At 46.4% G+C, this 17,878-nt stretch overlaps 1 protein-coding gene across 3 annotated transcripts in view; it reads left to right on the top strand.

Annotated features, from left to right (window-relative positions):
- The window catches only part of CUNH10orf90 (chromosome unknown C10orf90 homolog), a 300,739-nt gene that overhangs the window by 73,072 nt on the left and 209,789 nt on the right, over positions 1 to 17,878 (top strand). For 2 of the 3 annotated variants that reach the window (XM_073884709.1, XM_073884710.1), the window contains exon 1: positions 5,112 to 5,234. Coding sequence is in view for 1 of the 3 variants with exons in the window: in XM_073884707.1 (XP_073740808.1) it covers positions 4,995 to 5,234 (240 nt within the window). In the remaining 2 variants the exon portion in view is untranslated. Of the gene's footprint in view, positions 1 to 4,458; positions 5,235 to 17,878 lie in introns of those variants that run through there. The other variant, XM_073884707.1, reaches the window with a different exon arrangement.

The raw sequence follows: 17,878 nt of genomic DNA on the forward strand, positions 1-17,878 counted from the left end.
CTCATCCCCACAGGTGGCCGGCCACTCTGCACTGAGGGTGAGAGTCTGGTTGCCACCCCAGCCACCATCTTCCTGCTGCCCCAGTGACAGGGAGGGATCTGAGCTGGCAGATCTGGGAGATCGGTGGAGGCTGCACCGTTGGTGGGCCCTCGTTCTGCATTTTCCCATGGGGCTTATGCATTTTACTGATAAAAGCTGCATTTCAAGAATTTGTTCAACACTTTCATTGAAAAATTAATTCATACAAGGAAGGAAACATGGCCAGGAGTGACAACGAATGCATTTGTGAGAAGTGCACGTGGAGAAAGTGGAGCGTCTATGCTCAGGTCATAGTAGACCCCACTGCTTGCTGTCCCCATCCCCGCCTGGCATCCCTTGTTCGTGGGAGCGCAGTGGCAGGGGGCCAACACTCCGGGGTTTCCTTTTGGGTAAAATTGACCCGGGGTGTAAATGGCAAGTTGAGTTTGATGTTTCTTTAAAATTTCAACCTAATCTTCACCCCCATTCTTGCTTACCAAAACATGGCTTTAAAATCAAGCACAGTTTCTACCAAAGTCATTGATTTTCTTTATTCAAAAATCTGTTCACACATTGGAGGGAAAATATGAAAATCCCATTCATTGTCTTCAAATAACACACTCCTTTCAGTGATCTTGAAGGAGGGATATAGGATTTCTCCCTACAGGTGGGTAGCTTTGGTTTTAGAAGTGGCTTTGAATGTGTAATCGGAGTAGTTGTGGCAGAACTGAACACCCAGTGGGTGCTCAGTGAATGATTATTGATTGCTTGCTGAAGGGGGAGGAACAGGAGTCCGTGTGGGTGAATTGGCAACATTGTCTGTGTCACTAGCTCCAGTTTTCTGCCTGGTTTTTGCTACTTTCTCTTGGAAAGCCACAGACATGTCAAATTATCATAGTTCCCAACATTGTCTAAAGAAGTAGAAAAAAATTTTCCATTGAAAGACAAGGAAAAGGCATGCCTATGAGAAAAGACAGCTGATACCTTTTCATTTCATTCAGCCACCGAACAAATATTTATTGAGCACCTGTAACTGATCACGGAAATGATTACACCTTTTGCATCACTATAACCCGGGTGATAGCCCAGCACAGCTGAGTGACTTGCAAGGTAGTAACGTTCATCGAGCAAACTGGCATTCCCTTCCTAACTGGGTTAAAAGGTATAAGATCCCATAATCAGCCGTTCTCAGCCTTCTGTTTTGTCCTAGAATCCCAGCAGGGGTCGGGGGGGGGGGAGGAAGAAAGAGGGGGAGACCTACATTGCATCAGACCTATGTGCGACAGTCTTGTGAATTCCACACATCTGTTTTGAGAGGCTGCTGGTTTAGATGCACTTGCAGCGAGCATGGTGCCTTTGAGAAGAGAGAGAAAACCTCAGCTTCCACCTGATGAGTGAAGCGCTCATAAATAAAAATGTCATTTCCCCTGAAAGGAAAACCAAATTATGAATTCAGAAATTCATAGTCATCCGGTTTTATTGTTGCCTAATGCTTTTTAGATCTGCGCAGGCCCTGCAGAAAATCAACTCTGAAACTCTGCATAATTAGGACATCTTTCATAGTCGTAAATGCTAATCCCATTGGAGAACAGATTAAGAATTCACAGGCATGGATTTCTGGCATCAGGTACCTGCAGTTCCTTTTCTTTTTGAATAATTCATTATTTAAATACTTCACTGCGCATCCTATGCATCCTATGCAGCCCTGCGTGTTGTATCAGGGGCAAGGGAGAAATAAGAGATTAATTTCACATATATTTCAACACTAAACACATTCAAACCTTGTTTATGTTGATTTGGTGTCATTGGATAGCAATTGCTAACAATGTTACAGTTTTAGTCAGCCACCCTAGGGACCAATTTAGGGAAATTAAATAGAATTTCTGCAGGACATTAATAAGGTCAGAGATCTAACTTTTATAGTTGACTCAGCTATTTGGTTTAAGAAACAAACAGCAAAGGATTCAGAAACTTGTTTTCTGTGGAGTGATGGTTATTTGCAGTAAATATGGTTTCGGTTAGTGCTTCCCCCTTTCTGGCCCTGTGCTTTGTAATGAAATGTGTGAACAGAGTGAAAAGTGACACCCTGCAGGTGACTGCAGCTGGTGTTTGTTGAGCACATGTCCAGCGCTGGGCTGTCCCAAGCCCTTTACGTGTTCCAGCTCCTTCCATCTTCACAGAAGATGAAACAAGGTCCTGTTGTCATCCTCTTAAACAGATGGGGACACTGAGGCAGAGGGTGGTTTGCAGTTCACCCGAGACTGCAGGGCCAGCGCTGTGAGTGCCCGAGGGAGCAGGGACTTCTGACTTGGAGGCTGAGCTTGGGCGGTGCAGTGACCAGACTATGGGGGTGGGATGGCCCCGCTGAGAATGAGGAGCGCTGGTTGCAAGGTTGGACAGGGGGTGTGAGCCTGCCCTCGAGCCCTCCTCAGCGGCCCAGTCAGGAGGAGGCTTCCATCTGCAAAGGATCTGCTGCCTTTCCTGGGGAGGCCTGCCCTGGGCAGGGAGCTGCTATCTGCTCCGTCCACATACAGCCTGGATCAACAGGCCCGACAGGGAGCAGCCAGGGGCTTGGTGGCAAAGGAACTGAAGGCTGACGGGAAGGGGCTTGTCTGTAATCACATGCTAGTTTGGGGGCCTGTCCCCCAGCTGTGCTCTTTCCTTCCCCCTGGGCCTCTGCATCCTGCTTCTTGCGATGCGGGATTGGATCTGACAGTCCTGACGTTTCCTTCCAGGGCTAAGGTCCAAGAATTATGGAAACCTATACAAGGTCACACTACCACTTTCTCTTGTGGCTGCAAGGACTGGTTGGAGCCCAGATCCTGCCTGTGGCCTTGAGAGAGAGAAGAGCCACCTACAGCCTCGGTGATCTTTGGAGTCTGCACAGCCACTGCGGCTGATGCTGCCCATGGCATGTGGCTGTCACCAGTGGTCATCCAATAATCAGTCAACCTTTCACTGCTGGTTTCAGTGCAGTGGGATGGGCAGTTCCATGGGCCCTGCATTTCCCACCATCCTTTGGTGCGCTGTGCTGATAGGAAAGACCCTCCCTTCCTCCCTCCCTCCCTCCCTTCCATCCTACCTACCTACCTACCTACCTACCTACCTACCTACCTATCTTGAAGGAACTGCTGGGTGGAGACAGGCATCAGCAGGAGCTGGTTCAAATGGTGACCGTCTGGACATAGGGAATGTCCTTCACAGCCCCCAAAGAGCCAAGTGGTTACTCTCTTCCCTTGCTGTCCTTATTTAATTTTATTTCTTTATTGCTCAAATTTCTTCCCTGCGGTCTTTATCATGGAGCTTCCAAATTGAAGATGGTGCTCCATGGTGTAACTCACTGGGGAGTGTCCAGCATGGCTCTCAGGCTTGAATCTTGGTGTGTTGCCCTTCCCGTGGGAACCATGCTGCCATCAGTTGGGTCTTGACAATGTCCTTGACATCCTGGGAGAACCACAGGGAGAACAGACAGTGTTCTGCTTAAGGAACAGCAAGCCCCACGTCACTGTGTGGATCACAGGGAATGACTATGGGTCTCATGTCTGAACACTCCAATGAGAATATTGGCCTAAATTATCTCTGAAGTCTTCCCCTCTCCTTTGTTTTCGTTCTCAGCTTCAACATTCCCATTGCCTCAAAAGGTGGAATTCAACATTCCCAGTCTAAGTCCTAGCTGCTGTCTACAGCAGGAGGGGGTGCAGTTCTAGGCCAGGGACCATGGTTCTGTTTCACATTAGAGTTCCTCATTTAGCCTCCCTCCCATAGCTTTCGAGTGGGGTGGGAGGATTGTTCAAGGGGCATCTGTGCCAAAAGCCAAGAGGGAGTCATCCGCAGAGGAGAGTGCTGTGTGAGGACTCAGAACACGGCCACCGTGCTTGTCATCAGCTTTCTCCTGGCCCAACCATTGATCCAAGGCTTGTAATTTTCACCCTCTAAATTACTGGGTTAACAGAAATGGTACCAAAATGTGAAATGAAATGAATAGGAGCACATCATGCACCTGCATTTCCAAATGATTCGCAAGCCAGTGGGTCTCAGCATCGTGTACATCTCCACTACGTTATAAGCATTGGGAGAACTTTGCAAAGTAACTTGGGCAGAAAACATGCAACCATACTTTGGAAATGATGCCTATGTGACCGTGTGACACACGGCTCTTTCGTCACTATGTCGCTCACCTGGTCCTCCCGACATCCTTGTGAGTGGCAGGTACGATTATTCCAATTTTCCTCACGGGAGACGGAGGCTCAGGATGGTGACGGGACTTGGCATGGTTGGCTTGAGACCAGAGCCGTCACTAAGCTAGTGCGTCCCCCCCACCCCCACCCCCCGGACACAGCGCTTCCCAACAGAGCCCTGCTTTCCATGCCTGCTTGCAGCCAGCGTGCCTTTTGTGCCGGGCTCTCTTCTTCACTTGAATGTGTTTCTTATCTTCTCCAGGGCTGAGGTCACTCTTTGTGTCGGTGGGAGTCTGCACTCGCTCCTTTCAGTCCTGGCAAGAAAAAGCAGGAATTCTAAAACCCACAGGCAGTGATCACCCCGGCTCCTTTGTACAGCCCAGTAAATAATTCATCTGAATTTGAGGGGTCTGACACTGAGAACGGATTGACCCTCGCTGTCACTGGCAAACCCTGCACGGAGAACTTGAATACAGCGGGAAAGAGAAATGTGTCTTTGAAATCAGAGACGACTTCGAGTGACCTGAGAACACAGGTAGAAGCGCTGGGGACCGATGAACAGCTGCCAGACAGAGTATTTTTAAGGCACGTAAAGGTCATCCCTGAGGTTTCCACATACACATTCTGCCCGCCTGGCCCCTGGGATCTGGGAAAACCAGCTCTGGACTTGGAAACCACCAGGCGAGGTCCTAGCTAGGGCCCTTCCCAAGTCCCTCCTGCTGCACTCAATACCTGGATTAAACAAAGAAAATTGTGTCTGCCAGGCTCACTAGCTGAAGTCACAAGATTCCGAGGATCATGCGGCACTCCGGCATTCCTACAAAAACTCGTCCGGAGGGGCACACTTCCCGCCACACGAAAACGGCTGTGCACCGGACTTTCCAGATAAAAACATTTAGCACCGAGTTGAAAAACCATGTGATGGTCATGGATTTCGTGAAGAGTAACTGGTTCCCCTCCCAGAGAAGAGCCAAAGTTTGCATCATCCATATGTGTCAAGGCCTGAAGACAGCTGAGCAGACAGCTAGCCGATACGAGGTATGGCCGAACCCCGGGTGGGAAACAGTGGGCACACAACCTAATTCGGAGAAACAGAGGTACTCCTCATCATACAGACCATTCAGGTGTTTTATCTGGTCTAATAAATTAATCATCTGTTTGTAGTGTTCCCCCAACAAATTTGGAAAGGACGTTTTCATCTCTTCTCTCCGTTTTTGAAATATGGGAAGGGGGGAATCCTATCGGATGAATGTCATTTACACGTGACACACATCTGCAGTTGCAAACATTTAATAGTGACTACCCAGTTAATTTGTATCCACATTTAGAATCCCCAGTAGAAACGGCGGCATGTTTCCGCCAGTTCAATCTTCCTAGCTCTGTAAGTTTGTAACGATCTGTCTTTAAAAAACAAATTCCCATTTGTTTCCTGACCTGTTATGTAGAAAAATTATCTATGACTTGCCTTGATCGAATTAAAATAAGCTAGGCCTGTAAGAATGGCCTTTTCTTTATTGCAAGTGAGTTCTGATTTTTAAACAGAAGCTACTTTGTCGGGGGAGAAAAGAGAACTTTGGGGTTTAGAATGTCAAAGTGAGATAAACACATCACTCAGACATATTTGTATTCTGCAACTAGTTTTAGCCACAAGCAGTTCTCTTTCAGAGAGTAAACATGCATGCAATCTGATCAGATCTTTATTGTACATGGAATAAATTATGAATGTCATTGTAATTGACTCCTATATATAGCTCACTTACCTATTGCTTTTGGAAAATGTAACATGTAAATTACCAATGTTTTTGAAATGGTAACCTTTCTGAATGTTGATGCTGTTGTTAGGAGCTTCCCATGAATGTTGGCAAAGACTGCAGATCTTTTGTTCCCCACCCTGGGCTTCCTTATTCCAGGACAATGTAAGAACCTGTTCTGCAGGGTTCAAGGTGGGCTTCTTCCAGTTCCAGCCCTGGAATTGTGAGTTTCCATGTTCACAACAGAGATATAAAGGCCACAGGAATAATGGTGTTAATTAAATTCAGTAATAATTGTTCATTAGTTCATTGCCCAATCAACCAGAGCAAAAGGTGTGCAATTAGAATATAATTGAAAGAAACCAGCGATATTATTATTCACAAGTAATTAATCGGATGGGGACAGAATTTTATCATTGTATAATTTCCATTCAGGTTAGTTTTCGATCCTCCCGAGAGAGAAAAACTTGTTGAATTATACCATCTTGCATTTTACAGAAGTGCTTGTGGCTCCAATTTAAATTTTAAATGACAAAGAGCAGCTCTTGTGTTTCCCCCCCTTTTTTTAATGAATAAAACTTCATTTATTCCTATAGCAACGCTGAAGGTGGCATTGTGGAAAAGTGCATCTTTGCAGGAGATTGTCAAAAGCTTTAAGTGAGCTGATAGTCACAGCTGCCGCTATTTTTGTGTGTGGCCCTGTCCCCCGATTACCAGTTACAATCAACAAGGGGAAGTTGGGTCCCTGCTGCTTGATAGTAGTCTTAATTCTAATTGGAGTCTTAATTCTTATGTTAAAATGAGTCTGAGAGCCTCCCAGGGCAATCAGGCCCTCAGCTGGACAGTCCTCACCATGTCTGTGATTTGGGAAGTGGTCTAGGCAGGGCCCACTTTGCTCAAGGGCAGGCCAACTTTGAAAACCAACATTGATCTGTGCCTCCTGTCCTTCTTACTTCTGAGCTCCGCTCTTTTAGAAGCAAACATTTCAGAATTTAAAATATTCCATATCCATTGAGCTGTTCCTGTTATTCCCACTGGGGCATGTCAGCACCATTTAGATTAGGAATTCCAGGAAGAAGTCAACTCCCCTGCTCAATTTCCAAGCTGAACTGATGATAGAGCCCAACTAACAGCCTCGGGGGCCCCGTTAGACTTGGCCCTGGTGATTCCTTTTCTCTCACTAGCTCCAAGACCATGGGTCAACCTGCCTGGGCTGTAACCATAAAGTACCTGATGGGGTAAGAAATGAACAAGGTCACTAAAGGGAACTCTCAATGCACAAAGGTACTAAGTTAAAGAAACTAGCTGGTTCTCCAGTGAAAGTGAGTTTTGGAAATTTTGTTTCTTGTGAAAACCTTATGGATTTCAAGTCCCTCCCATGAGGACCTACAAATCCACTTGCGTTGTTTAATGTCTAAAACTGGCATTTCTCTAAAACTGTGGCCTTTGTCCTGGGCTGTGTTACCACTTGGAGGTGCTGCTTCTCATCTGACATAAGCGTCCCTAACTCTGTTCCAGGGATGGTCCAGCCACCCTCATTCCCTTACTTAAATTGCCTTTTAATAGGAAGGAATGGCAGACCTTTAACAGGAGAGCAGACCTGTTGTCTGAAATATCAGTAGGATGGGTGGCGAGGGTGCTGGAGATCCTTGTTTGCAAAGCCTTGATTCCTGCTGACTCTAAACTACCCAAACGATTAAAAACACAGTATGTGAAGGGCCTTTCTTTCCCCACGTAGGTATCTGATAAACTTCAGACATAAAAATAGCCAGAATCAAGTAATGGGACTTGGTTTGAGTTCTGGCCGCTGTCCACACTGCAAGCATGGCCACATCCCCAGAGTCCTAAAGCTGAGCAGGGATGGTTTCCACCTTAGGGAGGGAAACCACGTGGAATTCAGAGCTGTGCCTACATCTCTCAGAGTGTGGATATAAGCCAGCATCTCCTAACTGATTGTTGAGAACTTTCGGTTGGTAGGCGCAGGCTGGGGCATGCAAGTCAAGTCTCATCCAGCCGTCTTCTCTTAGGTGATAGTTTCAGATACATTTAATCATTAGATGAGCCAGAGAAAGTTTCTGTATGTGATAATCGCCTTGTGGCCATGCTTTTTAAGATTTTCCCAAACTTCTATCATTTCTATCTTTCCTTCCTACGCATTCTTTTTTTTTTTTTTTTTTTTTTTTTGGATTTGGCAGTGATGCTCAATTCTGGCTGACTGTAAGAATCATGGCAAACTGTTATTTTTTATTTTTCTGATATGCAAAAATTGCACACATTTAATGTATACATTTCAATGAGTTTGGACATACGCACACACCCATGATACAATCACCACAATCAAGGTTCTACACATACCCATCACCTCTAAACATTTCCTGTGTTCTGTGCATGTTACTTTTTTGTTTGTTTTTTGTTGGTAAGAACACTTAACATGAGATCTGTTCTCTTAACATACTTTAAAGTGTGTAATCCCATGGTGTTGTGTTGGATGGCGGAGCTTGGACTTATTAATCGTACATAACTGAAGCTTTACATCCGCTGAGCAGCACTTCCCCATTTCTCCTTCCCCAGCACCTGGCAACTACCGTTCTATTTTTTGCTTCTGTGATTTTGACTAGCTTAGCTACCCCATATAGGTGGAATCATGCAATGTTTGTCCTTTTATGATAGGCTTATTCCACTGAATGTAATGTCCTCCTGTTTCATCCTTATTGTCACAAATGGTAGGATTTTCTTCATTTTTAAGCCTGAATAATATTCCATTGCATGTATATACTACATTTAAAAAATCTGTTCCTCTGTCAGTGGACATTTGGGTTGTTTCCTTACGGTGAACTTTTAAAACCAACGTATGCCTACAGCCCAGCCAAGGCCACTGTGACCCAGAGCAGATGTGTGTGATTTTGTTGTATTCAGTTAAAGAGCACTGAGCTTTGTTCTGACATGAGGGGAAGTTACTGAAAACGGTCTGATCCTGAGACTTTTCAGCCTCAAAAGTCTAGGGTATTGGTCCTCAATAAATGATGATTTCAGCCCCAGGTGGTATTTGGTAAAGTCTGGAGACATTTTGGTTGTGACGGCTTGGGGAAGATGCTACTGGTACCTACTGAGGAGAGGCCAGGGATGCTGCTAAATATACTACTGTGTTCAGGGCAGTCTTCTGCCGCCCCTAACAAAGAATCACCTAGCCTGAAATGTTCACCGTGTGGAGGCTAAGAAGCCCTGGTCTAGGGCTAACTCAGCCTCACTGTAGTAGAGGCATGACCCTTGCGAGGACTCTACTTAATGCCCCACGTGTGCGAGATCTTTTCACCAGGGCCAGTGGGAACATGAACTGTTTCCAGCTCTGGGTAAGGTCCCAGATGTGTCTGACCTACTACCTTCTGGTAGTTCTTTTTCTGGTTTTATGCAGTTTTCTCTTAAGTATGTGAAAATCAGTTTTCAGCCAAAGACCGGAGAGACCCATTGCTGGTTGCTAGAACTCTTTTTTCCTTGTAGTTCACTCCTCTTCAGTATTTAGCCCCAAATTCCGGCTGTCTCAGCTTCTCTGAGTCCTGATCTCTGCCTCTCTGCTCAGTGAGACATGAGGCTCTCTCGAGCTTCCCCTTTGTGCTCTGCAGCCTGGAAACTGCCTCTAGGTGGGGACGATTATAGGGCTCCCTTCTCTCATTCCCCCTCCGTCCAGGATCACAGACCCCCGTTGCTTTTCATCTGGTGTCTGGACACCATTGCTTCCTAGCCTTCATCTGTCTTCTCCATCGTAGCTGGAAGGAGAAGTGCCTCCCTGTGTGGGTTTGATGTCCCACCAGGCGGAGAGATGCCACTTTGAGCTTTACTGGATGTCTTCCTGTGGTTGGGGTGAGCCCTGAAGTCATATGAGATGAAAATACTCAGGTTTTAAGTGCTTGGGCTTTGAGATAACTTTATTTGGGGAATGAAGAAGTCAATGAGACCAAACAGGAAGTAAAACAAATGTTCCCTTTCTTCTCACAGTTACCAAAAGATGCAGGATGATTTACCCCTTTCCAAACCAAGCTGGAGAGGTGTAGCCAGATCAGTCTTCACTATCTCCTCTGTTTCTTCCTGAAGTCTTCGCGTCCACTCGAGACTTCTGCCAGATAAGCTGGGGGCTCCGGCTGCGGTGAAGGCAGCGAGCTCCCCATGTACAAAGGGTTGAGAAAAGGCCATTTGGTCAAGGACCATAAACATTCCAATTAGCTTTGCCACCTCATGGGCAGATCGGGAGCCCCTGCCTCATCCCGGGACCTGCTTCCTGCCCGAGCGTGTCCTCGGTGCTCCTCCTGGAAGCCTCAACCATTTGCCTCCCATGACAGTGGCTGCTAGTCTCCGTGCAAATGCAGGAGGAGGGAAATGCAAGAGGCAGAAGATGAAACAACTGCTCTTGGGTCTCAGTGCTGCTCCCTGGCCACATTCTTCCAGCCCCTCCCTGCCTGTGTCAGTGGGAGGCTGGATGTCAGAGGGCAAGGTTCTCAAGAGGTGCAAGGGGTCAGAGGGCTGAAACTGGTTTTGCTGCATCTGGAGGCACATCTGGTGATTGAGGTCTCCAGATTAGCTGCCCTATGAATGTTTTGTTATAGGTGACCTGCAGTTCGATCCAGAACACTTGAAGTCTCTTGAGATCTATCTGACACAGTTGCCGCCAGTGTCCCTCAGGACGTCGGGCATGGGGGGGGGACCCATGTCCCCATTTCAGCAAAACCAAGGGAGGGGCGATGGAAGGTGAACGGTGGTGATGTGGCTAAGTGTGAGGGCACTGGGTTGAGTCTTTCTGGGGTCTTGCTAGGTGAGCGACCTTGGAAAGTTTCTTGACCACTTTGAGCCTTAGTTTCGCCATCTGTGTTCACGTGAACCATGATGGTATCTACCTCCAGGGTTTGCTGCAGGGATTAAGAGAGATAATCTCTAGAAAGGGCAGAGAGGCAGCATCTCATAAAAGTGTTTTTGCTGTTCAAGTTCCAATATATCTTTTTCTGCCATACCCAACCCTGCCCCAAGGCCATGGCACAGAGACGAGGCCCCTGGGGCCAGACTAATTGTAACCAGGGCTTTAAGGATGCTGCTCCTGGGCATGCAGTCTTGTTTAGATTGGGGTGAACATCCCTATTCCTCCTTCCCCACACTCAGAGTGCCGAGGGACAGGAACCTCTGACCTTCTATGCTCTTGGCTCAGGGTAATCTCCATTCCCCAAGCAACTCAGACATTAGTCAGCAAATTGACCCTGAGCTGAATGCACAGTTTCCGCTCAGAACCCACCTAGTTCCTGTGGTCAGCTGCAAATTCCACCTTTGACAAGGGAACTGTTGAGAATGTGAGTTTACACACATCTGATTCCTGCCTGAGAAAGCTGGAGTGAAGGCAAGAAGTATTAACAGGGCATTTTCCATGTAAGATGCACCCTCCCTTTGAAGATCCGCAAGGATATAAAGGAGTTTACCACCCCAGGAAGGTGTGAATGGCCCTCACACTTCGGTGTCCTCTAGAATCCTTAGGAGAAAGTTCTAAGAATGTAGAGCCTTGGGTTCTGGGAAGGGTGGGATCCAGAAATTTCTGTTTTTAACATGAAATCCAGGTGATTCTGATGCAGGTCTAAAACTCTGATCTGGAATTTCCAGACTGATATTTTCCAAGTGCATGAACCAAGCAACAGATGACAACGAAGCCCGAGTGACTGGCCTGTGTTGAGAAAGCTGGAGCCAAGGGGCATGGGGTGGGGGAGGGGAGGCACGGTCAGAGAGGACCGTGGCTGGGCCACTGTGTGCCGGGAGAGCTGAGAGATAGAGATGGAGCCAAAGGGGCTGTTGTTCGATCCTTGAATTGCCTCATTGATCCTCACCACAGCTGTGTGAGGCACATGAGCCTTATTTTTCCAAAGAGAAAGTTCTGTGAGGCCCGATCGCTGAAGCAGGCTGCACGGGGACACAGGAGGGGCAGAAGGAGGGTCCATCTCAGAGATGTCCTCCTCTGAGGTTGGGCTTCTGGCATGGCGCTGGGGCATGGGGAGATGGGGGAACAGCACTTGTCCTGACAGCAGCGGCTGGGAACCCAGGGGTCTTCAGGGTTGGCTGCAGACAAAGCCAACTCTGCCAGGATCGAGTGGTGAGAGGCAGTGATACACCTGCTCTGACTTGCTCCCTCCGTTGGCTTCAGGAAGATTTCCTTCCCGAAGCTCTTGCACCAAGCACCTCCTTCTGTTCCTTAGGTCCCACATGGGTCCTCGCTCCCCGCCGTTTGTGTGTCCCATGTTCTCTTCCCTCTCTGGTGGAGCAGATGGATTAAAGATGACTTAAAAAAATTATCAAGGACCTGCTGTGTGCCAGGAACTGTGCTAGGTGCTGGGGACACAGAGGTCCAAAAGGCAGTGTTCCTGCCCCTGCTTGTCATCTGGTGAGGGAGGAGCCATCCCAGTGAGTGCCAAGTCAGGGTGTCTACACTGAGCTGTAGGCCCAGAGAACTCAGCAAGGCTGCACAGGGAAGGAGACGTTTGGGCATGTTCTTCATGGAAGACTGGGAGTTTTCCATGCCTAGCAGGGAGGGTGGGGATATGGGCACATGTGGAGAAGGAGAAGACATCCCAGGCAGAAGGATTGGCAACTCCTGAGTAGTGGCGCACAGGAAGACCACACCTAAGTAGAACCCAGTGGTCTCCAGAATTGCAGCTAGCATTTGCAGGGCACGGTTCCTGAGAGCAGGGAGCCAGGCAGAGAAAGGGTTTTGGAAGTTGGCTGTGGCTAAAAATTCATCTGTACTGTGAAAATCCACGAGGCCAGGCAAAGAACAGCTGACAAGGAAAGAACGGTTGCTGGGAAGCCGTAAGATGAACAATTCTCGGAGCTCACTCAGGGCTGTGGATCACTTAAGTTCCTCACCATCCAGAGTAGAAAGACCTCACTGAGTAAAGGGTAAATTCAGTAGAGATTCTAGAAGGGTCATGCCTTGGAAGGACGCTAAACTAGCCCTCGAGTAAAGGCTACTCTAGGTCCATCCTGTAACAATTTTAGAAACAATTCTTGAAAGAGTCCCCCACAAGTAGTTTAATTGCCTGCCAAAACCATGTTCAACACTCTTTCAAGGATTACAACAAAATTCAGCAAGCGATAATATAAAATTAAAAATATCTAGCATCCAGACCAAGCTCACTAGACATTCAAAGGAACAGGAAAATACGATTCGCAACCAGGAGAAATCATGATTAATAGAAACAGATTTATAAATGACAGTGATGATGGAATTAAAAAGCAAGGATTTTTTAAAAAGCTATTATACAGTGGCTAACTGAACGTAATAAAAAGGCATAATATTAAAAAAATAAAAAACTATTATAAAACTGTTGTTTTCCCTTTAAATTCAGGGGTTTAAGGGAAAATAGTACCATGATGGGGAAAGATATGGTTGATATAAAAATGAACCAAATAGAACTTACAGAGAAGAAGAAAAATGACACTATCTGAAATGGAAATTTTATTAGATGGGATTAACAGGAAGTTGGATGCTGCCGAAGAGAAGGTCAGTGAAATTTCTAAATGGAAGACAGAGAAAAAGGGGAAAGAGGAGAGGGAGGGAAGAGGGAGATGGGGAGATGGGGAGAAAGAGAGAGAGAGAGCGAGAGAGAGAGAACAGAGCCTGAGTGACCTGCGGGACAACAGCAATATCAAGAGATCCAACATACGTATAGCAGAGGCCAGATCATCAAGCTTGGCCCAAGCTGTGTTAAACAGTATATATTTTCATGTTTCCCAGTGGTGGTCACAGGGTTATCAGTCAGGGTTCTCTAGTGCAAGGAATATGTTTGTTTCTTTGTGGTCACACTGCATAATTAACTGAGGCATTTTGCTTATTTATTTATTTATAGCTGAGACAGTATCAATTTAGTGTAGGATTGTTGTAGCTCTGATGGGCTAGGAGAAAAGGGGAAAGCAATCTGCCAGATGCTATCTGTGTGATTTTTCTATTCCTGCAAAACAAATGATCATATAATTGGCCTAAAATGACACCTATTTATTATTTCACAGTTTTGTAGGTCAGAGATCCTGGTGTGGGTTAGCTGGCCCCTCTGCTAAAGGCTTTCTAGGCTGAATCAAGGTGTTAGATGAGGCTGTGAGGCTCAGGGGCCTCTTCTGACATCACGGGTTGTTGTTAGAATTCAGTTCCTTGTGGTCGGAGGGCCGAGTCCCCATTTTGTAGGTGGCTGTCAGCTGGCACTCTCAGCTCCTGGAAACTGTCCTCCGGTCCTTGCCACGTGGCTCCAGCCATAGGCAGTTCGCAACATGTTTGCTTGCTTTGTTCATGGCCATAAGACAGTCTGCTGCTTTGAATCTCTCTGACTTCTTTTGGAGACACACCTGATTAGGTCAGGTATAGAAGGGTCATGCCTTGGAAGGATGCTAAACTAGCCCTCGAGTAAAGGCTACTCTAGGTCCATCCCGTAACACCTAGGTCCATCCTGTAACACTTATAGAAACAGTTCTCGAAAGAATCCCCCACAAGTAGTTTAATTGCCCGCCCAAACAATGTTCAACACTCTTTCAAGGATTACAACAAAATTCAGCAAGTGATAATATAAAATTAAAAATATCTGGCATCCAGACCAAGCTCTCCCTGGTATAATCTCCCTTTGATTAACTCCATACCAACTGATTAGCGACCTTAGTTATAGAGGCAAAACACTTTTGCCAGATAATATAACTTAATTGTGGAAGTGAGAGCCCATTGTACTCACAGGGTCTGCTCACACTAAAAGAGAGAATATACGGGTTGTGTGCACCAAGGGGTGGGAAGCTTGGGGGCTGTCTTAGCATTCTGCCTACACTATATTTTAAATTTTTGTATCTGTGCAGAAAAGGAAATAGAAGGAGGCCTTGGAATTGTAGGCACATAGGTTGGAGCCTCTGTCTAGGAAGTCCATAAGGAAAGGTGACCTTAATCTCCTCTAGCTCACCGCTGTGCCCCCAGGACCGGGTCACCTTCAAGAACATTGTAGGGCACATGTGTGAATGGAGGCATCCATGGATGGATGGTTAAACAGATGTTCATGAGGTGTGTTTGAGATGAAAATCTGAGGCCAGAGTGGGTGATGGTTGCTGACTTGGTGCATCCAAGGGATCTGCCTCTGATTCAATGCTTATGTCGGGCTCCCTACAGATTCCCTCATTTGCAGTGATCAACAGACAGACAGGCCTTGGCTTTAGGGAACCCAAGTGAAGGTCCAAAGTGGAGGTCCCTTGTTTCATTACCCTTTTCATTAATCAAATCCCAAATAGAGAAATTATTTAATTTTCTCTCTGGGGTTTTCTAATTTATATCCCTTCTTAATCCAGAAAGGACTTTAAGACAGCTCCAAAAATAAGTATCATTTAGAGATACTTAGTCTGGAAAACATCCAGATTTTAAGAAGAATAATTTGTCAGAGAAACAAATAGGACTGAAGACAAATGGGGGAATTATTTTCTTAAAGTAGACAAAAATTGCTTGCCATTTTCTATTGAAGACAAGAAGCATCTTCCCAGCAAAGCAGCCTGTAGCCGGTGGTGAGCAGGTCAGCCCCAAACAGTTACTCTCTAGTGGGACTCAGCTGCCTCCGATCCAGCCCTCTGTTACAGAAAGTTCACGAAACCCATTATTTTAGCTACACATGTGCTCAAATCCTCACTAATGAGTTCTGGACACTGCTGGTTTCTAGGCACTTGGTTCCAGGTTAGTGGCTTCACTTGGCTCCATAGAGTCGGAGGACACCTTTTGCAGGTGGTGGTGAGCTGGACCGTGTGTGCCAGAGGGGTGGGGTCTCGGCTGATGGATATGCAAAGAGGGGTCCAGGAGCATATGGGAGATGCAATGCACTCAAATGTGCATTGTTTGCTCCTCACTGTTGATGTGATGTTCAGGAAAAAGCTTTGTTGTATCTCCATGGCACGTGTGCCCCTGTGCTAGCTGTCGGATGCATGGAAGACAAAAGTATCAAGACTTTCCACGATAAATGGCCACTTTCTCAGTTTTGACGATGTAATTCATGGGGCCCAGTGCCAAATGAACATGTGGTCCTCATGTTAGAACGGCAGGGAGAAATAGTCATTCAAGGTACTCATGTGTGTCTCTTTCCTTCCTCCCATTGTCTTCTCTTGATTTGTCCTGGTGGTTTTTAATGTGTTCTTTAATGTTGGCTTAAGTAAAGAAAAACTAAGATCTTAAATTATTACCGTGAATTTTAATGGTCATCTTTATACGGTATAATGCCATTTTAACACAAATATAAAAGCATTTAACTCATATGTGGTATCACTGAAATGATAGTTTTTATTGTGCTAATCTTATCCACGCCTATACGTATCTCATTCTCTCTAGAACAATGGAAACACTGCCAAAATCAACTCCAACTTTTATTTCATTCCATGATACAATCTTATTTGACCAACACTCTGTACCTTCAGCTTCTTGCTGGGTGAGGAAGGGCTGAGAGCAAAGGGAGCTATGGGGGCCCTGTCTCCCCCTCCCCTTCTGAGGTGTCATTTGCAGCATCCTCGGGTGGCCACCACAGGGAGCATGTACCATGAGTAAGAAAGGCTATGATAGGGTTGCTTGGTCACTCGTGTTTCCCCAGAAATCCACCGCCTTCTTTCTGCATTTGAAGTAAGTCTGTTTCCAGTAGGGGGCGTGGCCTCTTGGGGCTGTCAGCACTCGGCTTACTTGGTCCTAGATGTAATTTGCTTACCTTATATTCCCTTTGAATCTTGCCGAACGTCCACGCATGGTAGGCTCACCAGAATCCTATGAGCAAGGGGCCCCTGGGCACCGTCTGTGCCTGGGGCAGCACGGAAAGGAGCAAACACACACCTTGCTCCTGTCTTCTGCCCAGGTATGTACTCCACTGTCCTCTGGGATTTCATGTACAAAACACAAGTTCGAAGATAAAATTATTTTAAAATTCAAGCTGATGATCCCAAAGCACTGGCTACAGAAGAAAAAAAATGGATGAATGCTAGCTGTCAGACACACGGAAAACCTCGTGTGCATCAGAGGACATAACTAATGCAGCGAAAGGAAACCCCACCTACCACGTGGGCGAACCTGGAGGCTGTTATGCTGAGTGAGAGAAGCCAGTTGCAGAAGGGCAGATGTTGATTGACTGCGCTTTCACGAAGTACCTGGAGTTGTAAAATTCACTGAGACAGAAAGTACACTGCATGGAGGGGAGAATGGGAGATGAGTGTTTAATGGTATGGAGCAGCAGATTGTGAGGATGGGAAAGTTCTGGAGACGGTAGTGATCGCTCAACAGGATGAATGTACTTGGTTTTACGGAATTAGGCACTTAAAATGCTAAATTTTATGCTATGTATGTTTTACCACAATTAAAAGAAATTCAAGATGGCGACGTCAGACCTGCGTGTGGCCCTTTCGAGGACACGCTCCTGAGCACCGCTGGGTCTGGCGCCTGTGAAGCTGGTCCTGCGCCAGCCTGTGTTTACAAATGCATAGGGCAGTCCTCTTTCACTGGGTGGTGAGATCTCTGAGGTCAGGGGCCCTGTCTTGTTTCTCTCACTGACTCTGTGTTGAATGGAAACTCGAAGCTAAATTGGCGCTTGTTCATGATACATTTAAAAAAATGCAGCCTTACATGCAATTTACATACATTAATATTCATACATTTTATAAGTGTACAGTTCATTTTGTTTTGACAAATGCATACAGTCATGTAACGGGCACTGAATCACGATGTAGGGCATAGCCATGACCCAGAAATTTCTCTGGTGCCCTTTGTACTCGATACCCTCCCCCAGCTCCATCCCCAGCAGCCTTGATCTGCTCTCTGCCACTTAGCTTTTGCCAGGTCTGGCATGTCTGTAACTGAAATCATGCAATATGCAGTTTTGTGTGTGTGTGTGTGTGTGTGTGTGTGTGTGTGTGTGTGTGTGTGTG

Source organism: Callorhinus ursinus, unplaced genomic scaffold (assembly GCF_003265705.2).
Source record: "Callorhinus ursinus isolate GAN/ISIS: 27379988/994484 unplaced genomic scaffold, GSC_fseal_2.0 scaffold58, whole genome shotgun sequence".
In the NCBI taxonomy this organism is placed as follows: Eukaryota; Metazoa; Chordata; class Mammalia; order Carnivora; family Otariidae; genus Callorhinus; species Callorhinus ursinus.